General features: G+C 41.3%; 1 protein-coding gene and 1 long non-coding RNA gene across 8 annotated transcripts in view; one reads left to right on the forward strand and one right to left on the reverse strand.

Moving 5' to 3' along the window:
* Nucleotides 1–25,894, reverse strand: part of OSBPL9 (oxysterol binding protein like 9) — a 127,424-nt gene that overhangs the window by 82,043 nt on the left and 19,487 nt on the right. For 4 of the 7 annotated variants that reach the window (XM_050961665.1, XM_050961664.1, XM_050961667.1 and 1 more), the window contains one exon: nucleotides 9,618–9,694. In XM_050961665.1, coding sequence (XP_050817622.1) covers nucleotides 9,618–9,694 — 77 coding nt within the window. Of the gene's footprint in view, nucleotides 1–1,073; nucleotides 1,179–2,595; nucleotides 2,728–6,586; nucleotides 6,731–9,617; nucleotides 9,695–25,894 lie in introns of those variants that run through there. The other 3 variants (XM_050961668.1, XM_050961669.1, XM_050961670.1) reach the window with 3 other exon arrangements.
* Nucleotides 7,076–14,964, forward strand: LOC127055091 (uncharacterized). Its single transcript, XR_007775398.1, has 2 exons — nucleotides 7,076–7,502; nucleotides 14,368–14,964. It is a non-coding gene; the product is annotated as an uncharacterized LOC127055091 (long non-coding RNA).

The following is a 25,894-nucleotide window of genomic DNA, read 5'->3' on the forward strand; positions in this document are numbered from 1 at the left end:
AGGCACCACTGTAGTAAACAAGCTAGCAGAATACGGGCCAAGGCACCTGCAGATCACTAGCAGCAGCTGTGCTACCTGTGCCTTTGTCACCCTCAGGAGTGAGATATCAGCTAAAACAGGGGTTCCCAATGCGGTGCCCACAGGCACCATGGCGCCCACGGGGCATCTTAATGCGCCTGCGTCCTGGCCCTGGGAGAGCACCCACAGAAACGCCACAGCAGCATTTTGGCAGGGACGCCTCTCACTGACGCCGCTTGCCGTCGACAAGCGACGTCATCAAGAGGCGTCGCTCCTGAATTTCGACGGGAAAGCCTCTCGATAACGTTGCTTGTCAATGGCAAGCGACGTCATTGAGAGGTGTCGCCGCCGAAATTCGGCGGCATTTCGGTGGGTGCTCCACCACTGCAATGGTCCTTCAGCTGGCATTGCCAGCCAAAAAGTTTGGGGACCACTGAGCTAAAACAACGCTGCCTGTGGAAAATGATGTAGCCAAAAAGTACATGAATCTTCTTTTCCCTTCTTTAAGCTCTGTTCCATAAAATTATTAAGGTTTTAATGTATTTGCTTTTAATTTGCACAGAATTTTTTTTTAAGTGGTTTTGTTACTCAGTAAAATTCTATCATTGGAAAATAATTCATCTTTATTAATTCCCAATATATGCTGCAGAACGCGCAACAGTATTGAAGGCACCCAGTCATTGTTCTCTGTGACAACTCATAGGATCAGTGACAGTGTTATATTCATAGACATATACCAAGCACCACACAGTTCTTAACAGACCCCAGAACAGCAGGATCAGATAGAGCACAATACACCACATTACTGTTTTTTACTTTTAAAGTGCTCTTTCAATGCCTCTTGGAGCCATATAGCTGCACACTAAGCTCTTTTGATAGCCCTTGTGTCTGGCTATTCTAACTCCACGGACAGATGCTCCACCTTTACCCTTACCCATGCAGCAACTTTTCCCTCCTTGCTTAACAAAACTTATTCAGAACACAGCAAGCAGCTATAGCTATTAGGATATTTTTTCACAGAGATCCAATCTTGTGAGTGAACAACAACAGCGCACCTTCAATCTACCAAAAGCACATTCAACTGTCATTCCACATCTGCTGAGCCAGTAGTTGAATCTTTTCTTGGTGCTGTCAAGGAGGCTGCTGCACAGCTTCATGAACTAGGGGACGAGGGGGTAGGCTGGGTTACTGAGGATCATGATAGGCATTTCATCACCACCACTCGTAATCTGCTGGCCAGGAAAGAAAGTCCCTGCTTGCAGCTTTCTTAACACTTCTGTTTTCTTAGATGCAAGCAGAATGCACCTTCCCTGATCAGCCAACTCTGATGTCTGTGAAGTGTCCCCAGTGATCCATCAGCACTTGGATAACCACAGAAAAAGAGCACTTGCTGTTGCTGTTCTCTGTGGCAAGGTGGTCTAGTGCAAAATTAAGGATGTGTATGCTATCACTCCACTGCAGTTTGAGAACCCCACTGCTGCAAATCCATCCAGCACCCCTTGACAAGAGGGTGTGTGATGCTCCTATCTCAGCAACTGGGACACAGCTCTCCAGCTGTGCGATTCCAGGCATTGATCCCCTTGTGCAGGACAAGATTAAAGCAGTCCAAACAACAAAGTCAGCATCCTTCCCTAGGCCACAAAAGCAGAGTCCTAGGCTTTTGGGAAGTTGAGGGAAAAAAATAAGTACCAGCCCTCCTCCTTTCTAAGAAGGCCTGGGCAGCCAAAGCTCTCTAGCCATTCCCCCAGTCAGCTACCCCTGCTTCCATGGGCTGGGGAGCTCTGGCATGCAGTCCTGCTCCTTCAAAGTGCTGTCCTGCACTGAGCAGGGATCCTTCCCTTTAAGGACCCACCCTTCTCCAGGCTTCATAAGCCTTACATGTGCATGGGGGGCTAAGGCTGACTCTGCCCCCAGAAGAGCTCTTTAACTCTTTCCTGATGAGAATGGGGATCTGCCCCACCATCCATATCATGGCCTATGTTCCCTTTAAAGGTGCACGCCTGCGCAGAAGGCCCCCCAAGGGCCTCACACTTAATTAGCAGAGCCACACAGGCAGGCACACTGCACTCAGGTGCCTGGCTCCAGGTAGGCCTGGAAGATGACAGTTGGAGAAGGAGGGCGGACGAGGCAAGGCGCCTCTCCCCCAGCCCCCGGAGCTGCTGCAGAGAGAGAAGGCTGTGGGGGGAGGAGGAAGGAGAGAGCCTTCTCTCTCCCTGCCACAGACCTGGGGCAGCCTGGACCCCAAACCCTCATCCCCAGCCCCATCCCAAAGCCTCATCCCAAGCCAGAGCTCTCAAGCCCTTTACCTTAATCTTCTGCCGTCTCCCACATCCTGAACCCTTCATCCCTGGACCTACCCCAGAGCCTACACCTGCAACTGGAGCCCTCACCTCCTGCACCCCAACCCTCTGCCCTAGCCCAAGCCCCCTCCCACACTTGAACCCCTCATCCCTGGTCCCACCCCAGAGCCCTCACCCCCTGCACCGCAACCCTATGCCCCAGCCTTGAGCCCCTCCCACACTTCGAAAACCCTCGGCCCCACCCCCATATTGGTACACAACAAAATTCATTCCATACCTGGATGGGAAAAATTAGAAGGAACACTTATCATGGCTCTTGTGCAGTATCAGGTGTGGTGAGAATGTGTGACACTGTGTTGTGCTTCTTCTCACTCCATCTGAGGCTTAGAGCCAGAATGACCTTATGAGCCTAGATGGGAACAAAATTCGGCAGAAGAAAGAATTGTATTGTCACTCTCCCCTTCCTCTGACCGAAAAACATCCAGTCATCTTAAGGGGAGAAGGTGGTAATACTACAGGAATTGGCACCTGCCTGAGGGAGAAGACAACAGATTGGATGTGTGCTTCCACTTGGCCTTCCAAAATACTTAAGTTAATTCCACTTATTTCCATGTCCCCATGTCCTCATTTCCATGTCCCCAGCCTGGGGACAAATAGAAGAACAAGCCTCTGATGTTTGTTTGGACAGTTTCAGTGTGACTTTTTTATTATCATCAGTCTGATACTTTGTATTCTCTTAGTCCACACAGCTGCTTCTTTGAGAAAGTAAGGAAGCCACATGCCTCGTTTCTGAGCAAGGGTGAATTCCTGATTGATTATTCCACTGAAGCATTTATGAACAAAACATCTCCTGTGGAATTCTACTGGGTTGGTGACTTCAGACCACTTATGTCTACCACATCCCAGAAACAAGTTTCTTACTCTCTTCCTGTGCCTTATCTTCCGCACAGCCCAACCATGCTGCAATTTCTCCTCCTCATCTGACGCAGAGGGAAACTAAACAGTCTTTTTAACTTTAGGCACTAACACCCTTCCCATTTGCTGCAGGTCTCTGCTCTGGGGATGAGAAAGAAGCAAGATAATTTAGTCCTTTGATGGGCCCTGTCAGTTATTTGATCACACCAGTCCTTCCCTGACTAAGGGACAGATCTGCTTTTCAACATCAAGAGCCATTTGTCTGTTTCTTGTCCATTCCTTCTCTGCGCAACAGGGGAAGAAATAGTGATAGGGACTCCAAACAGCTGAGGGCATACCACTCTGGCCAGCAACAAAGTACTGGGAAGGAGTAAGAGGCTAAAGGTTAGAAAAGCTCACTATGGTCCCAAAGAGCATTGGGAAAATGATAGGTTACTCATGAGACTGAGTTGCTGCTACAGAGGCAGGAAGTTCTAGGGAGCCCCCAACTGTCAAGTCCCTAGGAGAAGGGGAAGAGGACACGGCTGAGTTCAGCTCTGAACTTCCTCCAAAGATTGCGGTCCATACTCTTGGTAAAGGGCATCTGAATTATGAATAGGTAGTCTTGGAGAGATTAGATTTTTATCACTAAATGTCAATTTCACCAGAGACACAAACTGACGAAAAATATTTCCATTAATAATAATCATCATCAAAATTTACAAATGGGCCAAGAAACAAAATGCTGCTTGAGAACTCAAGTTTGATTTAACAATATTTACTTTGTATATTTTGACATTTGAAGTTGACACTTTTTAATGGTTATAAAGCTTTAACTTTCTGAATCTCATAGACTCATAGACTCTAGGACTGGAAGGGACCTCGAGAGATCATTGAGTCTAGTCCCCTGCCCTCATGGCAGGACCAAATACTGTCTAGACCATCCCTAATAGACATTTATCTAACCTACTCTTAAATATCTCCAGAGATGGAGATTCCACAACTTCCCTAGGCAATCTATTCCAGTGTTTAACTACCCTGACAGTTAGGAACTTTTTCCTTATGTCCAGCCTAAATCTCCCTTGCTGCAGTTTAAGCCCATTGCTTCTTGTTCTATCATTGGAGGCTAAGGTGAACAAGTTTTCTCCCTCCTCCTGATGACACTCTTTTAGATACCTGAAAACTGCTATCATGTGCCCTCTCAGTCTTCTCTTTTCCAAACTAAACAAACCCAATCAACATCTACTGTCATTAAATAATTGTGTGAACCCCCTCTAGTTTCCCATAATTGTGAAAATTTAAATAAATATTTTAAAAATGCTTAAAAATAAATATCAATATCAGTCAACATGATGAAAAATAAAAATCAAATTTGGCAAGGTCTATGGATAGGCAACTAAAACCCAGCAGTAAAATGTTTAACATCAAAACAAGAAAGCTCTGTAAGAAAAAACTAGTGAAGTACTAAACACGTTTCTAGTAACATAATAAAAAAATTAGAGGTGTAAAGGTGCAAATGACTGGCAAGGAGATGGACTTCAGTTTTAAAATTTAGAGATTTTAGGACTAATTTTTTAAAAAAAGAGAATAAGAGGACACACAATGACAAGATTTGGCTACGGTCCACTAAAAGTGTAAACAGAGAGCCTGAACTAGGGAAGAATTGAGCAATAAAAAACCAGAACAAACAAATTCCATCCTGAAGTATCAGGCAACTAGTAATACTTTTTTGCAACAAAGTTAAATAGAAGGGAGGAGCTTACAAAACTTTTTATATAAGTGAATGTTTTTCATAAAGTTTTATAGAAAAAAATATTCCCATAATTTATGCCCAACATATTATGCAAAGGAATGTGGAAAAAAAAAGAAACTATCTACTATTGTTCTTTAATCTTATGTTCAGGCCAGTTCTACACTAGCAAATTATGCTAGCATAACTACATCACTCAGGGATGAGACAAATTCACAGCTCTGAGCAGTGTAGTGATGTCAACTTAACTCCCCATGTAGACAGAAGAATTCTTCCATCAGCCTAGCTATAGCCTCTCGGAGGTGAAATATCTATGCTTAGAGAACCCCCCCCATCCGCATAGGTAGTGTCTACACGAGGGGTTCTCAAACTGGGAGTCGGGACCCCTCAAGTGGTCGTGAGGGGGTTATGAGGGTGATTGCGAGCTGTCAGCCTCCACTCCAAACCCTGCTTTGCCTCCAGCATTTATAATGGTGTTAAATATATTAAAAAGTGTTTTTAATTTATGGGGGTGGGGTCACACTCAATGGCTTGCTATGTGAAAGGGGTCCCCAGCACAAAAAGTTTGAGAATCACTGGTGTACACTGAAGTGGCACAGCTATGCCACTGTAGCATTTTAAGTATAGATAAGCCCACAAACACACTTCCTGGTCTCTTCCAACCTCTTATGCTTGTTTCCTTTTGCAGGTTTCTGTCACCAATAGACATTTCCCACCCAGCTTTTAATGCTAACTTTTCAGATCTCTATAACAGAGACTGATTTTCTTCAAACCTTGCACACAAACTTCACTTTTGGCCTGTGTCAAAAGTAAGCAGGGGTTTTTGTTTGTTTTTTAAGGCAAGTAAATTAAAATTTGGATTTAGAAAGGATTAGAACAGGAAGTGTATTGTAGACTTAAAGGGACACTGTTTAGGGCAAAGAAAAAACATGTTTGTAAAAATAAATCTTTTATAAAAAAAATCTAAAGTATTTCCGCTTTTGATTGTAATCAACTAAAATACTTCTACAGCAAATAAAACTCCTTCTGCAAGTGCGTGAAAGCCAAACTGTAGAAAAGGAAAAACACAGTTTTCCATTGTCCAAACTGAAAGAAATGCAAAATGAAAATCCAACCGTACCGAACAGTGAAAGAGTTTTAGATGCTCACTAAAGCGAAGGCATTGCTTGTAAACAAACATTTGCTACAACATACAGCCTTTCAGTTCACAGAATGCCCCCTAAAATACAGAATCGCAGCAAAAAAAACCCGGTAATGTCTGAGCAGCAGCAAATGAAAGTCATTTTCCCGGGAGATCCTGCGAACTCCTCGAGCGAAGGAAACCCTGGACCCCGGTTTTATGCCCGTTCCGTGCGGGGCCAGCAGCGCTCCGGGGCTGGGTTCCTCCTGGCGGAGACCTGCTGCTGGACGGGGCCGGCAGAAGCCTGCGCAGCAGGCGAATCGCCACACGCTAGCTGTGCGTGCGGACTGGCGACAAGGGCAGCGCCAGCCCGTCCAGCCCGTCCTGGCGGCCGCCTCCCCACAGCGAGCCGGGGAGCGGGACCCAGGAGTCCCGGCACCTGCAGACCCTGCGGGAGGAGCACGACGGACTGGGTGCAGAGCCGCCCCCCGCCCCCGTACTCACACTGGCCATCCTCCCCGCGGGCGGCGGGGGTCTTCTCGGCTGGGCCCCCGGCAGCGCCGCCTCCCGCTGGGAGCTGGGTGGGGAGCAGCCCCCACAGGCCCCAGCCGCCGCGGCTCGGCATTCGCCTCAGAACCAAGGCGGCTCCCGATTGGCTGCGGGTCAGCCGCCTTCCCCCACCCCCGAGTGAGCGGCGGTTGGGGGGGGCGGAGTTGGCCGCTCACCCCCCCGTCCCCGCGGAGGGCAGAGCCCCTCCCACAAGAGGTGCGGTGACAGCCGGCTCCCTCCAGGCTCCCGCTGTGACGGTGCGGGCAGTGGCCGGCGGCCCCGCCGGACTGAATCCGGGGGAAGGCTGCTGAGAAGGCTCAAGGCTGAGGTCAGGCGCGTGCTCCCTGGCGGCGGCGGCGGCACGTGACGGGGCTGCGCGAGCCGGTGCCTGAGCGAGTGCAAACCGCCCCGCGCCGCCGCCTCTGCTTCAGCGAAGCCCGGTGACACAAGGGCGGCAGGGCAGAGCTCGGACGTCGGGGGGCCCGACTCCAGCTGTAAAACCGCGCCTGCCGGAACAGCGAGAAGTGCCACCTGCGGGGCCTTCCGCGGCAGCGTTAGCTTGCAGGGCACCGTACTGACAGGAGTTCCGCCCTGTCTGCCCACGCGGCCTAGGCCTCCTTTCGCCGCCGGCCTGCTGCTCAGCTGCCGGGTCTCCGGCTGTTCCCGCCCCTGTCCTCGCCAATGGGGTTGCTGCAGAAGGGCAGCGGCATCAGAATTCTCAGAGACAACCACGGCTCAGAAACCAGCAGCAAGCCCCCCACACGTCCCCCTAATTCTTACTACTATACAACTTCTATCGAACTGTCCATACATGAGGCAAGCATGGGAGGGACCTTGCTTTGTCCATGTAACACTTTGTAACACAAACAAGGTAGGTAGGTCTTGGAAAATCACCCTGAAATGTGTAATAGAATGTATGGACAGCCCCCAACACACTAGCAATAGCTCAGGGCCTTGCCCTAACAACAAAAACAAGCTTTGTCTAGATTAAAATGTAAAGGTTTGTTGCATCTGGTAGCTACCTTGATCAAATTTAAACACACCACTTGAAACTCTGGTCAAGAAAAGGCAACCTGTATTTTATCAAGTGCTAAACTGGTCCAGTTGAAATGCTTGATTAAGTACAGCATACCTTGCCTTGGCCAGTTTTAGGAGGTGTTCCTTAGAACAAGCTATCTAATATGATCTAATAAACCTTTAAATCCTAGTCTAAACAAAAGCTTTAGAAAACCTCTTCTTCAGTGACGCAGCCCTCATTCTGGTCTTCAGTTGAAATAAAATGCTAGCTTCTTAAAGGTTAGACTCAGAGGTAGTATGGTAGAAAAAATATTTAAGATGGGCTTTTCAGTGAAGTCAACGGGAATTAGACATCCCAGCTCCCAATGAGTTTGCCTAACTCCTTTAGACTCCAGTGAAAGTCTCAGCTGAAATCAATATTTGAAATCTAAGGATTCAATCCTATAGAATTCATATGCAATCCCACAGCTGTTACTACGCCAATACCAAAATGTTTGAGGGTAATTTAGAGAACTTCCAATACATTGGCAAGAAACCCCCCAGACTCAAAGAGAAAAAAAGTTATAACTGAAGAGAAAAAGAGGATTAAAAAGGCAAGGTGTATACATTATTTCCATATCACCTTGATATCTGCTCAACAACTCAGGCTAAAAGATGGTGCTGACAACACTGAAGTTCTTTGATCAAGAAGTCTAAATTGGTGTTACGCTGGGCAGTCTGTAACAGTTCTATGGCCTTTTAAATTGGAAAGAAGGTTTGTGAGAAGATGACTGCTGACAACAGACCACAGGGTCCAAACAGATATCACTTTCAATACTTGCACTAGGATGGGGGAGGGGGTGGAAATATTACATTGCTCCTTGTTTCCTGACAGTCAAATATATATCAATCTTTCTTGTTAGAATGTTTGATATAATGATTTATCACTAATTTTTATTAGCTTAATTTACTTATCTATGTAAGTTTTTTTCATTTGAAGAGCACTTAGAATAGGAGTGTAGTTTAATCATAGTCAGATCTCAATAGCTACTATTTCTGACACAAGTCTGCCAACAAAACGATGGTTAAATTTGGTAAGGGGGGGAGAAAAATCTATCTTTTGATAGAGATTGAATATATATTGTTCATGTTTCACTGCCCTGCCACATACCTCTCTAATTTTCTTGGACTATAAACACTTGCAGATAGAGACTGTATCTACTTCTATTTGCATAGCACCTTCCCTCTCTCGCATCTTAATATTTTCTCCTCCTCCCTTGAGATTTAAGGTTTTTTAGTAAGTCCTTAGTACCTAGCACAATGGCACTCTAATCACTGATGTATACACTACACTCGAGGGGGCCCAGTCTAAAAATACTTTAAAATATTTTTTATTTGTATTAAGTTTTACATGCACTTTAGGAGGCCTAGTAAGGGATCTGGGTTCCATTGTGCTAGGCACAGTACAAATATAGTGAGAGAGAGTCCCTGCCCAAAGAACTTACAATCTTAGTAGACACGACAAAGCGAAACAGAAATGAAGCATTAGCCCCATTGTACAGATAAAGAATGGAGGCAAAGATTAAGCAGCATGCTTAAGGTCACACACAGAAAGCCAGCAATTGAGCCTAGATTTCCCCAAGACCCAGTCTAATACCTTCATTTTAAAGCCATCCTACCTCTTTCAAAACCAAAAGATAATTGTTATTTCAGAGGAAGATAAACAACAAATCACACTAATACAATAAACTACTCAAGATACAATCTAACAAATCAGGAGATCTTGCCTTGCCTAAATTTAGCTGGATACAAACAGTAAACTCAGTGATATATCAGCCCTGGTACCTATGTATTGTATTCTTGTACCATCAGATAATCAGCTGTTTACAAACTACTCTGGAATATTTGATATCAGAAATTGGGTCAGTAAGTTTATTTAGTTATTCTGAAAATAAAATAGCTTTAGGATCACGAGTGAAGGTTAACTTACCTGAAGCTGAAGAGTATGACGGAGAATTGTTTCTTCTAAAGCATGAATCCACTTCTCTCTCTCATCAGCATCTCGAGCTGCAAAAAATATTCAAGGTTTTCTTAAAATCTGACATTTTTTCCAAGGCTTTTAGACTGAAAACCATGTTGTGTGTCCAGACACAAACTTTTAAAATTAAACCACACTACCTAAAATGGTTATCTAGAAGAGAATTCAACAGCAAGTGGGCTCTGATTTCAATTTAGGAGTGGCTTACTTTGGTTTATGTTAAACTGATTAATTGACATTTTGATTTAGTTCTAGAGTATCCACATAGCTTTTTACATGAGTTTAAGATGGTTTAAAAATCACAACTTTATTTAAATGAGTTTAAATTTCTCATGTAGACAAGGCCTCAATGAAGAACCTGTACACACTTTTGTTTAATTAGATGCTTAGCTTCTCACTTCTATAAATTACATTGTACCAGCTATAGAGAATATGCCAGGCTTTCCTAAAATCTCAGTTCTTCAGGGTTTATAGTTTAGCTGTAAAAAAAAAAAAAAAAATCACTCCAGATTCAGATTAGCATATGCCATGTCAACATTGGTGCTATTTATGGAGAGTTAAATGGGGAGATTTTGAAAAACTGCCATTGCACGTTTTAACAACTGTTATTTCAGACATGTTTTCTACTATGATCAAGATATTTTAAAATCTAACTATATTCTTGCGTAACATGTTTCTTGATCAGAAGGTGAACTTATCTATGCCTGTCAAATCAGTAACGTGATGAATTTTTAAAGGTCTAATCTTCTAGAGCCTTTGACAAATACTATTTAAAACAATTCCCCTGCTCTGCCATTTTCTAGGGAACAAGGTAAACGTATGCATTTTATTAAAGATTATTTACATGAGAACAGGATCTTTAGTGTTTGAGTGCATCAGCTTCCATGAACATCCCCCATTAAATGGAATTAGTTAAAATGACACATTCTAATCATTTCCACAGCAGCTATACATGATATCACAAAGCAATACAGTGCCTGGTGAGAAGTAAGCACAGGAGCCAATTATCTCAAGAAAAGAAGGAGTTTTTTTTCATGTGAAATACATTACAATAAAAATGTAGAAACAGAAAATCTATGACATCAGCAGATTTGTATCTTTACAGAATATATTTTTCAAATTTTTCTGAGTCACCAGAGGTTCCAACCTGTAATAAATTACTCTAATTTTTCTTCATTATAGATGTATCATAACTTAGACAAATAAAGAGAGCCTGATCTCTTTTTCAATATCTTTCAATTTTAAAATAAAGCAGTTATATTTATTAAGGACAATCCTGTGTAAAATTTTTCTTCTATAGAACCAGGACTCATACACTAGTAAGAATATGCACAAGATGGTCCACCTATTCCTGTATCACATAGCTATACAATTTTCACTGAGAAGCAGAAACTAGTGTCAGGTGAAGATGGGTCATCTCGCAGGCGCTGGTGATCGAGGAGGGGCGATATGATATGCAAAATATGGCAGGGCTTTGTGGACAGGAAAGAGATCCCAAAACTGACCGAGGGTTATCACTACCCTTTTCTTTACCCACTTTCTAACACACTTTTTTTCCAGTACAAAAGCTTCACTGTACTTTGCTAGCCTGAAAGAGTTTTTTTGCTGGCAGGCATGGATCAGTGTTGACATCACTCTCCTCATCAGTACCCAAGCAAGCTAATGATCCAATCAGTGGACCAAATTCCATGATGAATCCTGGTCATGTGCCACCTGAGGTGCTTTGTGCATACGCCAAGAAGTTCTTTGCTGTGGTGGAATACTGCAGCAATGGTACAGGAAGTGACAAGGGCATTAGAAACTGGGCCAAGAAAAAAAAGAGTGATAGCAATTGAAGGCATTTAGTGAATTTGAGGGAGACAAAGAGGAAGGAACACTGACTTCATGCCAATAACTACTCCCAGTTGTTTCTAGTTCCTCATCCAATAACACAAATAGTGCATATGTTGTGTAAGAATACTTCAGGGAGTTTCCTTTTTACAAGGGAACAATCAAAGTGGACTAATTATACAAAAAATGTTAGTTTTCAAAGTTTGATCATGTATGGTACGCTTATTACTCAACTCAAGGAGTATACTGAAATGCATTCTCCATCTCCACCCGTCCTCTCATTGTTTATATCCCTCTGACCTCTGTATCCACATGCCCACAACATGGCTGCTTCAAACTTTCTATCCTCCAATCCCATCTAAAAATCACAAGAATTGTAAGGGAGGAGTAGTGGAAGATGTTGGGGAGGAAGGTTTATTCATCCTATTCCATACAAACTTATAAAGGAGTGCTTTCTTTGTCAAATATAAATTTTATTTAACATCGAAGTTTAGAGAGGAGACAAGATGGGTCTGAGATATCAGAATGCGGATGCCTTGTTTCTTGCAATTATATGGACAGGGAATTCTGAGGCCCTCAACCAATCAATATAGAGATTTGCATGCTGTATTGTTACTGAAACAGCTATTATACTAATCAATACACAATACACTCCTAATCAAAGTGCAGGAAAATGCATAATTGAGAAATAAATGTACAGCATGTTGTCTTTTTAAATCAGAGTTTGTATAGTGTCTAGCACAATGATAAGTTGAAAGTTGCAGGGCAAAAGCAACAATAATGGATTCAGAGTTAAATAGAAATTTGAAGTTCAATTTTGGTTTAAAAACTGGCTAATTACTTCACCTGCCTCTCTACTCCCTATCAGCCTGTGTGGTATTAATCACATTTTCCTATTTTAAAAAAGTTTCTCTCCTCTGTTACTTCGTTGTGGACCTACACAGGGAAAACGAACTATAAAATATTGTACAATACGTAAAGTACACAATGTTTACACAGTAATACTAGGTGTTACTTGCAACAATAGCAGGTAAATAAAATTCCTACAGGAATAATGTTTAAGTAGGGTGGATGAACTCTTTTGATCTCTATACAACGCTCTGGAAAGCACAATAAATACAAACTTTAATGTACAGGGAGGGCAGGCTAGTAAGGCTCTAGATGCCTTCAAAAAAGCCAAAAAGGACTAGACAATGTATTAGTCCATCAACAATAGACTGGTTAAGTTCTTGCCTCTTGGAATATTAGGGTTGGAAGGGACCTCAGAAGATCATCTAGTCCAACCCCCTGCTCAAAGCAGGACAAATCCCCAGACAGTTTTTTTTTTTAAACCCCCATTCCCTAAATGGCCCCCTCAAGGATTGAACTTACAACCCTAGGTTTAGCAGGCTAATACTCAAACCACTGAGCTATCCCTCTTCACCCACAGTCACCCTTTAAGGAGTCCAGTTAAGTGAAAAGAGAGGGTGTTCAGAATACAGCAGTACAGTATTTGAATGTTTCAAAAGCTGTAGCTTTCTAGTTTTTTTTTAATTGAAATTCTTAGGTGTTTTAGACACACTATAATTATACATTTGCTTAATAAGCTAAAGCTTACACAACTGGGGCCACAACAACTCAGGCACACACTTTCAATACATCTGTATGAACAGCAACAGGTATCCTGAAAAAGGTTCTAATGTTATTTTGTTTCTGTCCTTCAAAGGCAATCCTAGTCATTCTAAACTTGGGTTTGATCATCAGATACAAAACAAAAATACTAATATATTTGAGTAGATAACTGAAGCTCTGTCACCAGATTTCTTCTGAATTAATTTAGAGAGAACAACTGAAAATGTACAATAAAGACAACTTCTGCAGACAGTAGCAGAGTGAATTGGATGTCCAAATAGATCATTGCCAACCTGAGTATCAATGACTTCTAAAAAGTTCTCAAGAACTGTTACACTGTATGGTGATGGGAGCACATAAATATCTAGACAGAGGTGCTTGCATGTCAAATTCTGAAATTAAGTGCTCAAAGGTTATTTCAGCTACCAAAAAAGGAATTAAAAGAAGGTAACTTCAGCAGGCTACCAGAAAGATAAGAACACAGTTTGCTAAGGCTCATAGGACTACTATGATAATTGTATGGGTCAGCTTGTAGTTCATTGCTATAGCTGTCTGCCTGCTTTGTTTACCATGTGTTTTAGTGGTTTGGGTAGGCTGACCATCAGCATCAGGTAAGCAGAATGAAAAAAAAAATTAGGTGAATGAAAGGAGTACATTTCCTTCCCCCAATTCTAGCATCATCCCCCTCCCCCGAAAGTTTCTTCCTCAAATGTCTCCCCTCTCTCTTCGCTCTTTTTTTTTGGGGGGGAGGGGGAAGAGGGCGCGGAGCGTGTGAGGAGTTTTTGATCAGAAACAAAAGCATGGAAAATTTCAACACAAATAAAAATCATTTAAGAATTAAATAATCTTGTAAAACATCTACATCATGCTAATGCCAGGGTATGCTGTGCATGCACAGTAGCCAGCCTGCGGCTTGTATTATGGACTGTCTGAAGACAATTCCAGTTCTCAGGAAGGGGCTACATTCCAAACCATCTGAGTACTTCTGCATGCTAACCACTAATATAGGGCACAGAGTTCATACCATTTGAAGGGAGTAGACATGACACTGAGCCAGAAAGGGTAGAACAACTAGCAACTAAATGACCCAAATTCAACCTTTAAAAACGTATTTTAAAAGTATATAAATGGTAATTAGGCCCATTCCTTATAAATATCTAACAAAGTCATGTTAGATAGACTACAGCTTTGAAATGCAAACTGGTATTTTTAAAGAATTGGAAGATACTAACTGTATTTGTGTTTACCTATCTCTTTTTAGATATTATGTAACCAGTTGGTTCCCATCTGTTACTATCTGCTATTGATTCAGAGATCAAAAGGGAATATTAATATTTAGATGAAACTTGGATGCAATATCATCATTGAAGTTTGTAGTAAACGGTCTATGAACTAATTAATGGATAATTACCTTATTCTGATGAATGCAACTATTATCTGTGTATACATAGGAAACAGAGGTTTTACTTCAAAGCCACAATGCTCTTCACCCAAGGAATGCCTGCTGTCAAAAGACTATCAATGTTTTGCCATAGATCTATAAAAGAACTCTTAAGGCCCTGATTCTGTTCTCAGATCTGCTTAAACTTGGTTGGTGGAAGCTGGAGTCACAAGACTGAGGTCTCCAGTGCCAGTCTGGATTACCCTGCTGCTTCTCATGGAAGAATTTATACAGATTCTGCATATGGACTTGCCTATTGGATTATAACCTAGGGAACTGATTCTGAAAGAATTTGGCAACTCAGCAGCTCACCATCGCTAATGTGAAACTAAGAACTTTATACATATATATATATGAATAATGATCTTTTAACCACAATACTCTCTCTTTTTAAATAAATCTTAGTTTAATTAAGAATTGGCTGTAAGCATCTATTTAGTTAAGATCTGAAATATTCATTGACCTGGTGGGTAATGTATCCCATCCCTTGGGATTGGTAGAACTTTATATATCATCAAGAAGATTTTCAGTAATCCTCATCATATTTGAGTGGCTGTCTGGGTGGGAGCCCCAGGCAGATTGTTTTAAGGGAGCTGTGTTTTTGGCCTCTGGGAAACCAGTAAGGTATAGTAGAAGCTGTTTTGTTGCTGGCTTTGTGAACCAAATCATCAGAATAAGCACCAGTTTGGGCGATAGTCTGTCCCATTCTTTGCAGTTTGCCCTAATTAAGTAATCGCAGTGTGGCCCCTGCAGGCAACAAGGGTCACAGTTGGTCTCTTATTTTAGTTAAATTGAATCTTTCCCTCCTCTTCCCTGACAGCACAGACAGATGAAGGGTGAGGACTACCCTATCATATCGAATGGCACAAAGAAATCACTGGGAACACCAGCCAGCACCACTATGTTACGAGCTGTAGTCTCTCTCTCTCCCCCACCCATAGCATTCCACATAGCACACTAAGGATATGTTACCATGACATTAGCCAGAAAGTGCTGTCATACAGTACTACCATGGTATCAGACACAAGCACACTAATTGGGTCTGATATAATAAGTGTTAATATGAAGAAGCTGCTGGGCACAGGTTTATAATGCAACAGAACTAAAAAGACAGCACTGGCAGCCTCCACGACCTCCAAACTAAATATAATTAAACTATATGCTACTGTCAAAATGAAGACTATAATATTTTGAAATATTATGGTTGCAAAACAGATTTAGTTTAATGCAACACACAAATCACTGTTCCATATATCCGACTAACAAGATCTGTTATGAAAAACAGTATACTTTGAGGTCAGATGGCATAAGCCTAGTTACAAAATATTATATCCTTCATTTTGACAGTAGCATATAGCTTAATTATATCTTTCATAAGAAATGTCTCTGGTCCCACCCCAAGAATGAGATCAGATTGTCTGGCAGAGCAGGGAAGTTTCACATAGTTTACACTTTTTAAACAAACCACTAGTCAATTCAAGAGACAAGGTGGGTGAGCTAATATCTTTTATTGGACCAACTTCTCTTGGTGAAAGAGAAGCTTTCGAACCTATAGAGCTCTTCTTCAGGTCAAAGCTTTTCTTTAACTAACAGAAGTTGGTCCATTAAAATATACTGCCTCACTCACCACATCTCTCTAATATGCTCAGACCAACATGGCTACAACAATGCTACAAACACCAATGAATTATCAGCATCAGTGAAATATATTGAACTTGGTTAATTCCTCTCATTCTTACCAATATTTCAAGTGTCTATGGAGCTTTTCAAATCCTTGTGTACTAAATGATAATCTTCAAATACAAAAACCAAGTGGTGGCTATCAGACCTCCTCCCTGAAAAAAAGATTACTCATTTCTTGGACAGTTAAAATGAAGTGTAGTCAATGCCACAAGACTAAGTAGCTCATGGCATACCAGGACCCTCTGCCCACGTTGTGTTTCTGTGATCACTTTAGAGTAAAGTGTACAGCTAGGGTTGTTTACTGATTCATCTTTCTGTTGCGGTGTCTCATATAGCCTCCAAATTGACACTGAAGCAGGATTACAGTGCTCAAGGTAATATGTTAAGATTTCTAACTACCTCCTATAGGACTCATACACAAAGCTAAGGTTTTGTAAAACAGAAAGAAATTGGGGTGACTGGGCAGAAGCTTAACAGCCACAGACAGTAAAGTCTATTTAGCATCAAGGAATCTTTATAAATACAAACCAAACAACATAGTCCAAAGAACGAACAAACTTCTGCAAGCCCAGGCATCAACCCAGCCTTCAAAGCCCTCCCTACATACATGCTCCTTCTCCTCTCCCTCCAGCAGCATTTCATGTGTCTTTCCCTTTTCCATGGGTGTTCAGTAGAGAGGAGAGGAAAGACGGTGTCTCTGTGTGTACTAGTGACTCAACAGTGACCCTGCACCCTGTCACAAAGATAGCTGATATGCTTACAGCATGAAAAACCACCTATGATTAGATTGTTGGTCAAGGTCACTCAGCTTCATATGAACTGCAGCTGCAATTCAGGAATCACATCAACACTCTTGGTACTAAAATAGACTAAGTCTCCTCTACCAGTAGATCCTGGAATGACTGCAATGTGAAGATTATATACTGATGGTTTTAGTATCTACTGCCAATCAGCACCCTTATGAACAATTACCTATTGCCAAGGAAGAGACCAGAATACAGACACTCTCTAGCCAATAGTGACTCAGCCATCCATTTCTCAGTACCAACCTCTAAAAAAAGCTCAGAAGCTTCACTAGCATGCAATTCTCAGGAAGAACAAGCAGAAAGGTTAAATTAAATCTAATCAAAATGGCTGTTAAGAGATTAAATGCAAGGAAAAGCTTCCTAACAGTAAGAGCAATTATAGAATGGAACAACAGCCAAGAGGTCATTGAAGCACAATCTATGGAAACATTAAAAAAAGGATTACCCAAAACACTCAGAAGAAAAATTTAGGGGAAAACCTGTACTACGTACCAAGTGGAAAATTATAACTTCTGACCAATCTTTCTGGCAATCAGGTTAGGTTTATCATGCACCTTTTGTTTTTAAAGAGGGAAACTAACAAGATTTAAAGTATACAATTCTGACATCTTGTTATTTTAAGAAGTTTTGTAGCATGCACCACACAATATTCATCAACATCAGGAACAGTGGGGTAAGGATTTCAGCATTGCAGATCAGGCTGAGCACCATAAAAACAAGTTAACAGGGTTGGGTACTTCCAGATGCAAAGCTGCCTCCTTCCCTTTTTAATTTAGTTCTACTGTGCTGTTCATAGTGCAACAGTATCACTGGAAAGGTCAAATCTAAGGAACACCTAAAATTGTCTCAGAAGCACTGATTCAGCCAGGCATTAAGAAATGCAGGCATAACAAGGGTGGAGTCAGACACAAGAAGGGAATACCAAAAAGAGAAGTGAGTTCTTTGTTTGGTGAAGTTAAATAGATGATAAAAAGGAAGATAAAGAAGGAGGCACATTTATTTTGGTATATGAATGCTCTCAACCAGTATCCTTTTCCATACTGCAGAATGATTCAGTAGTTTCGTCTTCAGATTCACCATAGCATTCTAGTACTTTGTCTACTTTGTCCATGAAAAGAGATTATGTATGTTTATACAACATGTATGTGGAATGTGAAAGCATTGCACACCAGATTACTTTTCCTAGCAAAGGCTTGATGGCATCCAAAGGTGTCATGCAAATGCCTATTCTCACTTTCTGGTGACATTGTAAAGAAGAGGGCAGCATTATCTCCTGTAAATGTAAACAAACTTGTTTGTCTTAGTGATTGGCTGAACAAGAAGTAGGACTGAGTGGATTTGTAGGCTCTGAAGTTTTACATTGTTTTGTTTTTGAGTGCAGTTTTGTAACAACAAAAAACCTACATTTGTAAATTGCACTTTCAGGACAAAGACTGCACTACAGTACTTGTATGAGGTGAACTGAAAAGTACTATTTCTTTTATCACTTTTATAGTGCAAATATTTGTAATAAAAATAGACACTTTAATTTCAATTACAACACAGAATACAATATGTATTAAAATGTAGAAAAACATTCAAAATATTTAATAAATTTCAATTGGTATTCTATTTTTTAATAGTGCAATCAAAATTGCAATTAATTGTTTAATCACAATTAATATTTTTAGTTAATCGCAAGAGTTAACTGTGATTACTCGTCAGCCCTAAAAGCTACTGATAAAACGACTGACTCTCCATCTAGGGAATCTTCTACGCAAGAGATAGGCTGACTGGCCTCAGTATATATTGAAGTGTAGAGGCTGACCAGCAGAGACACAAGATATTCTAGAGAATAAGTGACAGACCTAAGTAGTAAGAAGACCTAACCCACAGAGAATGCCTACCTATACTCCTCAGAATACCAAATCAGTAATTTGGTGTTGTCTCAGTCTTCCATCTTCCTATTTACCAAAATATTTTGCCACTGTTAGACATTCATCCAAAAAGATATTTAGAAGTTATAAAAGCCTGTAAACAAAAGCTTTTCATCCAGAAAAACCATCTCTACCAGTATTATAGTGTAATTAGCATAACCTTATACAGCCCTGTCTACATTAGACCTTTGCCATTAAAAACCACAGCAGGGAAACAGTCAAAATATCTAGGAGAAAGCTTCAAATAGATAGATGTCTCTGACACCAAAATAAGCCTTGTGAACATCTTGGCTGAATTTCTAGACTGAATTCACAGAAAGAGGTTGTTTACCTTGTACAGTAATTGGAATTTGAGATTTTTGTCAATATGGGTGCTCCATTTTAAGATGTGCATGTACCAGTGTGCTCTGGATCAGATTTTCATCAGCAGTGTCCACAGGTCCGCACCCTACACATTCTTGTGCTCTGATGTGAGAGTATATAGGGGAGAGTGGACCCACTGATGCTCCAGTTCCTTCTTAACCATGAAATCCAGACAGAAAGACTGAGGCAGAAGGGAAGGAGGATAGATAGTTGAGTACCCATAGGGACAAAACATCTTGAATTCCAGTCACTGTACAAGGTAAGAAATCTCTCGTTCTTTGAGTTAGCCCTGTGGGTGCTCCACTTCAGGAGATTGCAGAGCAATACTTTGATTATGGAAGAGAGCATGGAAGCAGCAGATTCAGTACACACTATAGAACTTCACTCAAAGCTGTCTTGGCTCTGGAAACAGGTACGAGAGCATGGCATTGGGAAAAGGTGTGCACTGGAGACCAGGTGGTGGCCTTGCAGATATAACAGAATACATTGTTGCTCTGTTGCCTACCATTATTCTGACTGAGTGGCCCCTGACATGGTGGGGTAGGAAGTGATGGCAAGCATAACAAGTCACCCTAAGCTCTAATACATTGATGTAGGGACCGTTTACCCTGAGCTGTGAAATCGTGAATAGCATGTGCTCTAGCTTTGTAGGGATGCATCCGAGATGATGCTCTTTGCAAGGGAAGTTGCAAGAATGGCACTTCCACACAGACCTTTTGGGGAGCTTTTCACCAATTGGAAGTGTGGAGGACCCTCTGAAGTATAGACATCCATTTGGACTGACTGATCGTTGGAGATGTAGACTGTCCTCACCCAGGCTTGAAGATACTGAGAGCATATGGTGTGACCAATGTATAGGCTGCCATATAGCCCTTCTTTGGTTTTTGAGTTTTGCTCTATTGTAGAGACCAAACTGGATATTGTGGCGAATCTGTCCATAGGCAAGTATGCTCTAGTGGTAGAGTCCAGAGCAGCCCCAATGAGATCTGGACAGAGTGTGCTTAGGCCAGAAAAATCTCCCCTCAGCTCCCTCTTGGTTTGCTGGGCTTTTGCTGACCATCTCTCCTGAACCAGGCTGCTGGGGTTGCCTCTTCCACTACCCAAGCTTCTTGCTGGTCCTTCAAGGACCCCCTCCCTCCATTTGCAAGGACTGGCCTCTCCTCCCAATCAGAAGCTCTCAGACACTCAACCTTCCAAGGTTCTGAGCCCACCCTTCCACCCTGCCCTTACTTGCTGGGGTTTCAGGCACCCACATTAACAGTGGCTATACATACCCCATCCACCAATTGCTGGTGCTGCCTGCTCTTCCCATAAACTGAGACTGCAAATCCCCACCAGCACAAATGTTTATTACAGCTCATAGCCACACCTCATACTAAATAAGTACTCTTCCCCTATGCACTAGAACTCTGTGCCTGGCCAATCACTCCCTTTACCTTCCTGTCTGTGACTGCAGGCAGCCAGGAAAGGAACTGAGGGGCTAGGGAGGCAGTAATCTGCTTTCCCATCTCACAGTGCACCTACAGATGCAGAAGAGGGGCACCGGTGCATTTATGCTTCCTTCTCATGGCAACACTGTGACACTATGTTGAGAAAGGGGTGGGAGAAGAGGTTAAGCCCTGCTGTTCTCCATGGCTAGCTGCCAGAGAGCAAGAGCTACTGCAAGTCCAGCTCACATCAATGTACAGGACCCTCTCTGATCTCTCACCACTTTATTTACAAAGCAGCAGTGAAACATGGATGGCAAATACCTGCTGTGACACGATGATGCCCCCTTAGATCCATTCTCAAACAATACATTTTCAGATGGAAGTGACAGTGTGTCAACCTGATGGTATTTTTTCCAAGTTAAGAAAGTCCAGAATTCATATTTCTTTATGTAAACCCACCAAAATAAAACAACCACCACCACCATCCACAATGCAATTTCAAGTTGCAACAGACATCAAGTCACATATCAAGGAGGCAAGACTGCACCTGGAACACACTGTTCTGTTCACTAGATTTGTTTCCAAACACTAACATTCTGTAGAGCATTAAACTGAACAAAGCAATGTAAGGGGATGAAGGACTGACTTCCCAAATGAAAAAAAAAAAAAAAAAAAAAAAAAAAACAAATATATGTAGCTTGGCTAAGTGATGAGCTAAATGTGTGGTCGGCAGAGGAAAAACACGAAGTATTTCAAGGGTCTGAACGCTTAGGGCTTGTCTACCCTTGAAATGCTACTGAGATGAAGCTGCACTGCCACAGCTGCACTACTCTAGCGCTTAAGTGTAGACACTAGCTGCGCTGACAAGAAGGGTCCTCTCATCAGTGTGGGTAATCCACTTCCTCAAGAGGCGGTAGCTAAGTCAGTGGAAGAATTCTTCTGTCAACCTAGTGCTGTCTACACTAGGGGTTAGGCTGGCTTACCTACACCACTCAGAGGTGTGGATTTTTCACACCCCTGAGCGACGCAGTTAAGACAACTTAATTTTCTAGTGTACAGCAGACCTTACAACTAGGAGCAACAGGATGACGTTACTAAAAGGGATCATTTAGGGTATCAGGGAAAAGCTTCCTGAGAATGAGATGTACTAGGCTACGGACCAGTCTCCGAAAGAGTAGCGAAGGCTGTCCTGATGCTTAAGACTTTCAGATATCCTGAACAAACCTGGGCCTGATCCAAAGCTCATGGAAGTAAATGGGAGTCTTCCTCTTTACTTCAGTGGGCTTTGGTTAAGGCCCTAGAACAGGTCATACTAGCCTCATTCAAGCAGAGAAGGGATGAACTAGATGACTTTTAAGTCTTTTCCCATCTAGTTTCCACCTCAAAGTAAACAGATGGAATTTGCTATAACACTAAGAAAAAGAAGAAAGGAGCAGAACTTTGGCATAGGAAAGCAGAAGTCTACTGTTAACTAAGGGCCTTGACAAAGTCAAATCTAACTGAAAATAAATTTATCCTATGTCAAAAATTTATTCCACTGACATTCTTTTATATCAAGTGATCAAAAAACATTACTTACTGCTCTTTGGCCTGACTGATGTTGATGCAATCATGACAGCTGCTTATCAAATGATTATTGAAAGCTTGCATTTTCCTTCCATTAAAGAATAAGGATGCTCGAAGCTTAACCAAATCAGAAGACAGATAAACTTTTACATCACTGTTCTGTAATTGAATGATTGGTTATTTCTGACTGGCTGAAGGTTTTATATTTAAATCAGTTTACTTGGGACATCTATCTAGGTATTAAGTTATCGGACCTTGTATCACTTGGTATAAATTACTGAGGTCATGCAAGGTACAGTAGGCAACCACTCTTATATTGGGTAAGTTGCATAGTGATCTATGGGGCAAAACCCAACAAATTTGTTCTGAGGATGGTTACATGTGTGGAGCCCTGAGCTGCTGGAAAGAACAAACAAAGACACTAGGATGACTTTCAGTATGGTCTGCTGTTGGAGGTTGGGATAGGGTCATCACAGAATTTATTGTTCCTCCCTCTAGTCCCAGTGCTGAAGAGGAAAATATTGACAGACCATGATTTACAAAGCTTTCAAGTGCCCTTTCCATCAGACACAAAGGCCACTTGCTTTTTGGGTGGTCCAGAACCAGGCCCGAAACTGGCTAATCCTAGAGTGCTTTATGATTTTATGTAGCTGACCAGTTTCCAGTACTCAGATAGTCACTAAGGAGTGCTGTGGAAAAGATCTCTGGCTGTCAGAAGAAGCCAGGTTGGGAGTCTTAGCAGGAGCCAGTGCCCAGCTAACCACTGCCAGGATTCAAAAAATGTCCTAACACTGCCCTTTGGTTTCAATCGGAGTTCCTGGATGCTTAGCACTTTTGAAAATCTGGTCCAAAACACATGCAACACAAGAAGGCAACATCCACATGACAAATTGCTCACAGGGCTCTTCAATTTATCATGCATCTTTGACTGTCTCACCTGCCTTCTACTCTTTCACCTCTCTCCCTAGATATTTTAACTTTCCAAAATACAGGCAGAACTTCAAACAGATACCATATTACAAACAAAGTTAGCCTGCCCAGGAGGAAAACAAAACAAAACAAAACAAAAAAGAAAAAAAAGAAGAGTTTCATCCTCCTTCCCCCAAATGTAACTCATATAACTCATTAGAAAACCCGCACCTAAAGCACAGGATGGGAAAGACAGCCCTGGGCCACTGATAGTTTTTCTACACCTAACAGACCTTTAGACTGAGGGTGCTTTTAATTCAGGGCCAGAAAGGGCGGGGGGGGAGACACGGAAGGGAAGACAGACAAAAATACCACAAAAAAAAATATGATAATTGATAATGAGAGATTTCCAATGGGACCCCAAATTACTGGATTTTAAAATCGTGAAAATTTTAGTTTTAGAAAATGTTTTAGACTTTTTACATATGTTTTAAATTTACTATTTTCTCTTCTTCTTTACCTGGAGTTGAATTAAGAAGGGAATTTGGGCACATAGCTGTATTGTCTTTATAGGTGGAAGAATAAAGATTGCCCCTAATTATTTGTTTTTATATATAGAAAATACAAGACGTTCCTAGAGTAGCTCTTCTGTAGCATGTGGAGTTTTTATTTAAAAGCTCACTACAAGTACTGATAGTGTGCATCTTACATAATAAATTCTTGCTGAGCAATGTGTTCACGTATTACATATATACAATCTATAATAAAATCTGATTGTACTAAAGGTTTTATCAAAACTCATTTAGAAAAATCTGCGTAATTCAGTCATGACTTCACCACTCCAGAGTGATGTACTCATACCAAATTCATTTCCAAAAAACCTTTATGCCATAATATTCCAGGCATTGTCTGTGTGTGTGTATATACACACACACACACAAATATTTGCACACATTACACAATTTATGTTATATAGGATATTACACATTTTAAAAATATATAAGTTTTTTAAAAAGAAAAAAAAACTTACACAAGACTAGGTTTGTTTTACATTGTAACCTCACAGCATTTCAATTTTTACTGGAAACTGAAAATACTGAGTCAGTGGTGTACACTGATATTTTTTCCTAACATTAGCACAATTTGCTGGCTATATGCCAAGTTACAGTCTTCAGCGAATTAATGTAAGCACTTTTAAAAAGCTGTTCTAATAGAGAAACTGCTGCATTGGACATAGATCCTAAACTAGAAATCAAACAAGCAAGATAACAGATTCAAATGTACATGTATTTTTTAACATCTTAAAGTTCTAAAGCATGAATATCTGTGAATATGAATGACAGAATTAGTACTTATGGACGAATTGTTTAAGTATCCTACCAAATACACTTTATTATAAGCAAGAATAATATTTTTATCCAATGACTGTCTTCTCTCGAGATGTTTCGGTCCCCTTCCATAGGGAAACAATACAGCAGACGAGGAACTACAACAAAAGGAAACTGCATAAGAGGTATTTCCCTGGAAACTGAAAAGAGAATTCCAGGTTTCACCCTTTACGTGCATCAAGCTCTCATACAGAAATATTTACAAATATTTAGCTTTGTAGCATTGAAGAATGCCAGTGTTTTGTATTCAGTTGTCTACATTAGAAATTAGCTTACCTTTGTGTTTTATCAGCTATCCTTGAGAACAGAAGAGTTAAGTGTTGCTGTCAGCAGAGCTTTATAAAAGGAAGGTTTATGAAGCTTAATGCAGTGAAGCTAGAGTACAGCCATATCATTTAAGAGGCACTGTAGCATAGGAGATACATATGCCAATGAAAAACATGGTGCATGACTAATGTTTATCATTAGATATTATACAAACACACATACTCAAATACTGCCCGTATTTGACCTGAGCAATTCAAAATGCATGCTCATTTTGAAATATTAATTTGTAAATCTATACAGCACAATGAAGGTTATAAATATAGTCCAATTTTATACAAATGTAAATGCTGACCATCACATACACAGCCCTGAAATATTTACTTACACTTTCCAACTCCATATAAGACAGTTATAAATAAAATTCTTCCCTCACTCTACATTTCAGAGAAGTAATGGAGGTGGGAGAAAACCGAGAGAAGGACAAATACGTTAATTGCAGGTTTAACCTAGGAGACAACTACATGATCTTAACTGTACGACGGGAGAAAAAAGGTACTTTAAAACAAAAATGTCAGGACAACATTTACCAATGCTGTGGTTAAAGATATGTAAGGATTCTGTGGCAAACGCAACAAGAACAATTATACAGTACCTTACCCTTTCTACCAGTGAACCATAGCATGCAATGACGAAACATAGCAGTGGCAGATGGCACTGGAGTTAGTAAATATGATCAAAAGGATAAGAGCAGAGAAATGGTGATTGGCAGATAAGACACAGAAATGCAGATGAAATTAATGCAAACTTGCAGATCTTGAAGCAAAGATCCATCTTTAAGCCAAATGTTGCCTCTAGTCTCCTCAAAACTGAGTTTCAAATCCAAATGAACACAAATTGCAACCTTCACACTGGTCTTGTGACTGTTCATGCAGAAAGGCTTAATCATATATCCTGACAATGAAGATTGGCAATGTTTTGCCAACACTACCCATCAGCAGAAGCCCATTATGACTGATTTA

The sequence above is a fragment of the Gopherus flavomarginatus genome, chromosome 7 (assembly GCF_025201925.1).
Source record: "Gopherus flavomarginatus isolate rGopFla2 chromosome 7, rGopFla2.mat.asm, whole genome shotgun sequence".
In the NCBI taxonomy this organism is placed as follows: domain Eukaryota; kingdom Metazoa; phylum Chordata; order Testudines; family Testudinidae; genus Gopherus; species Gopherus flavomarginatus.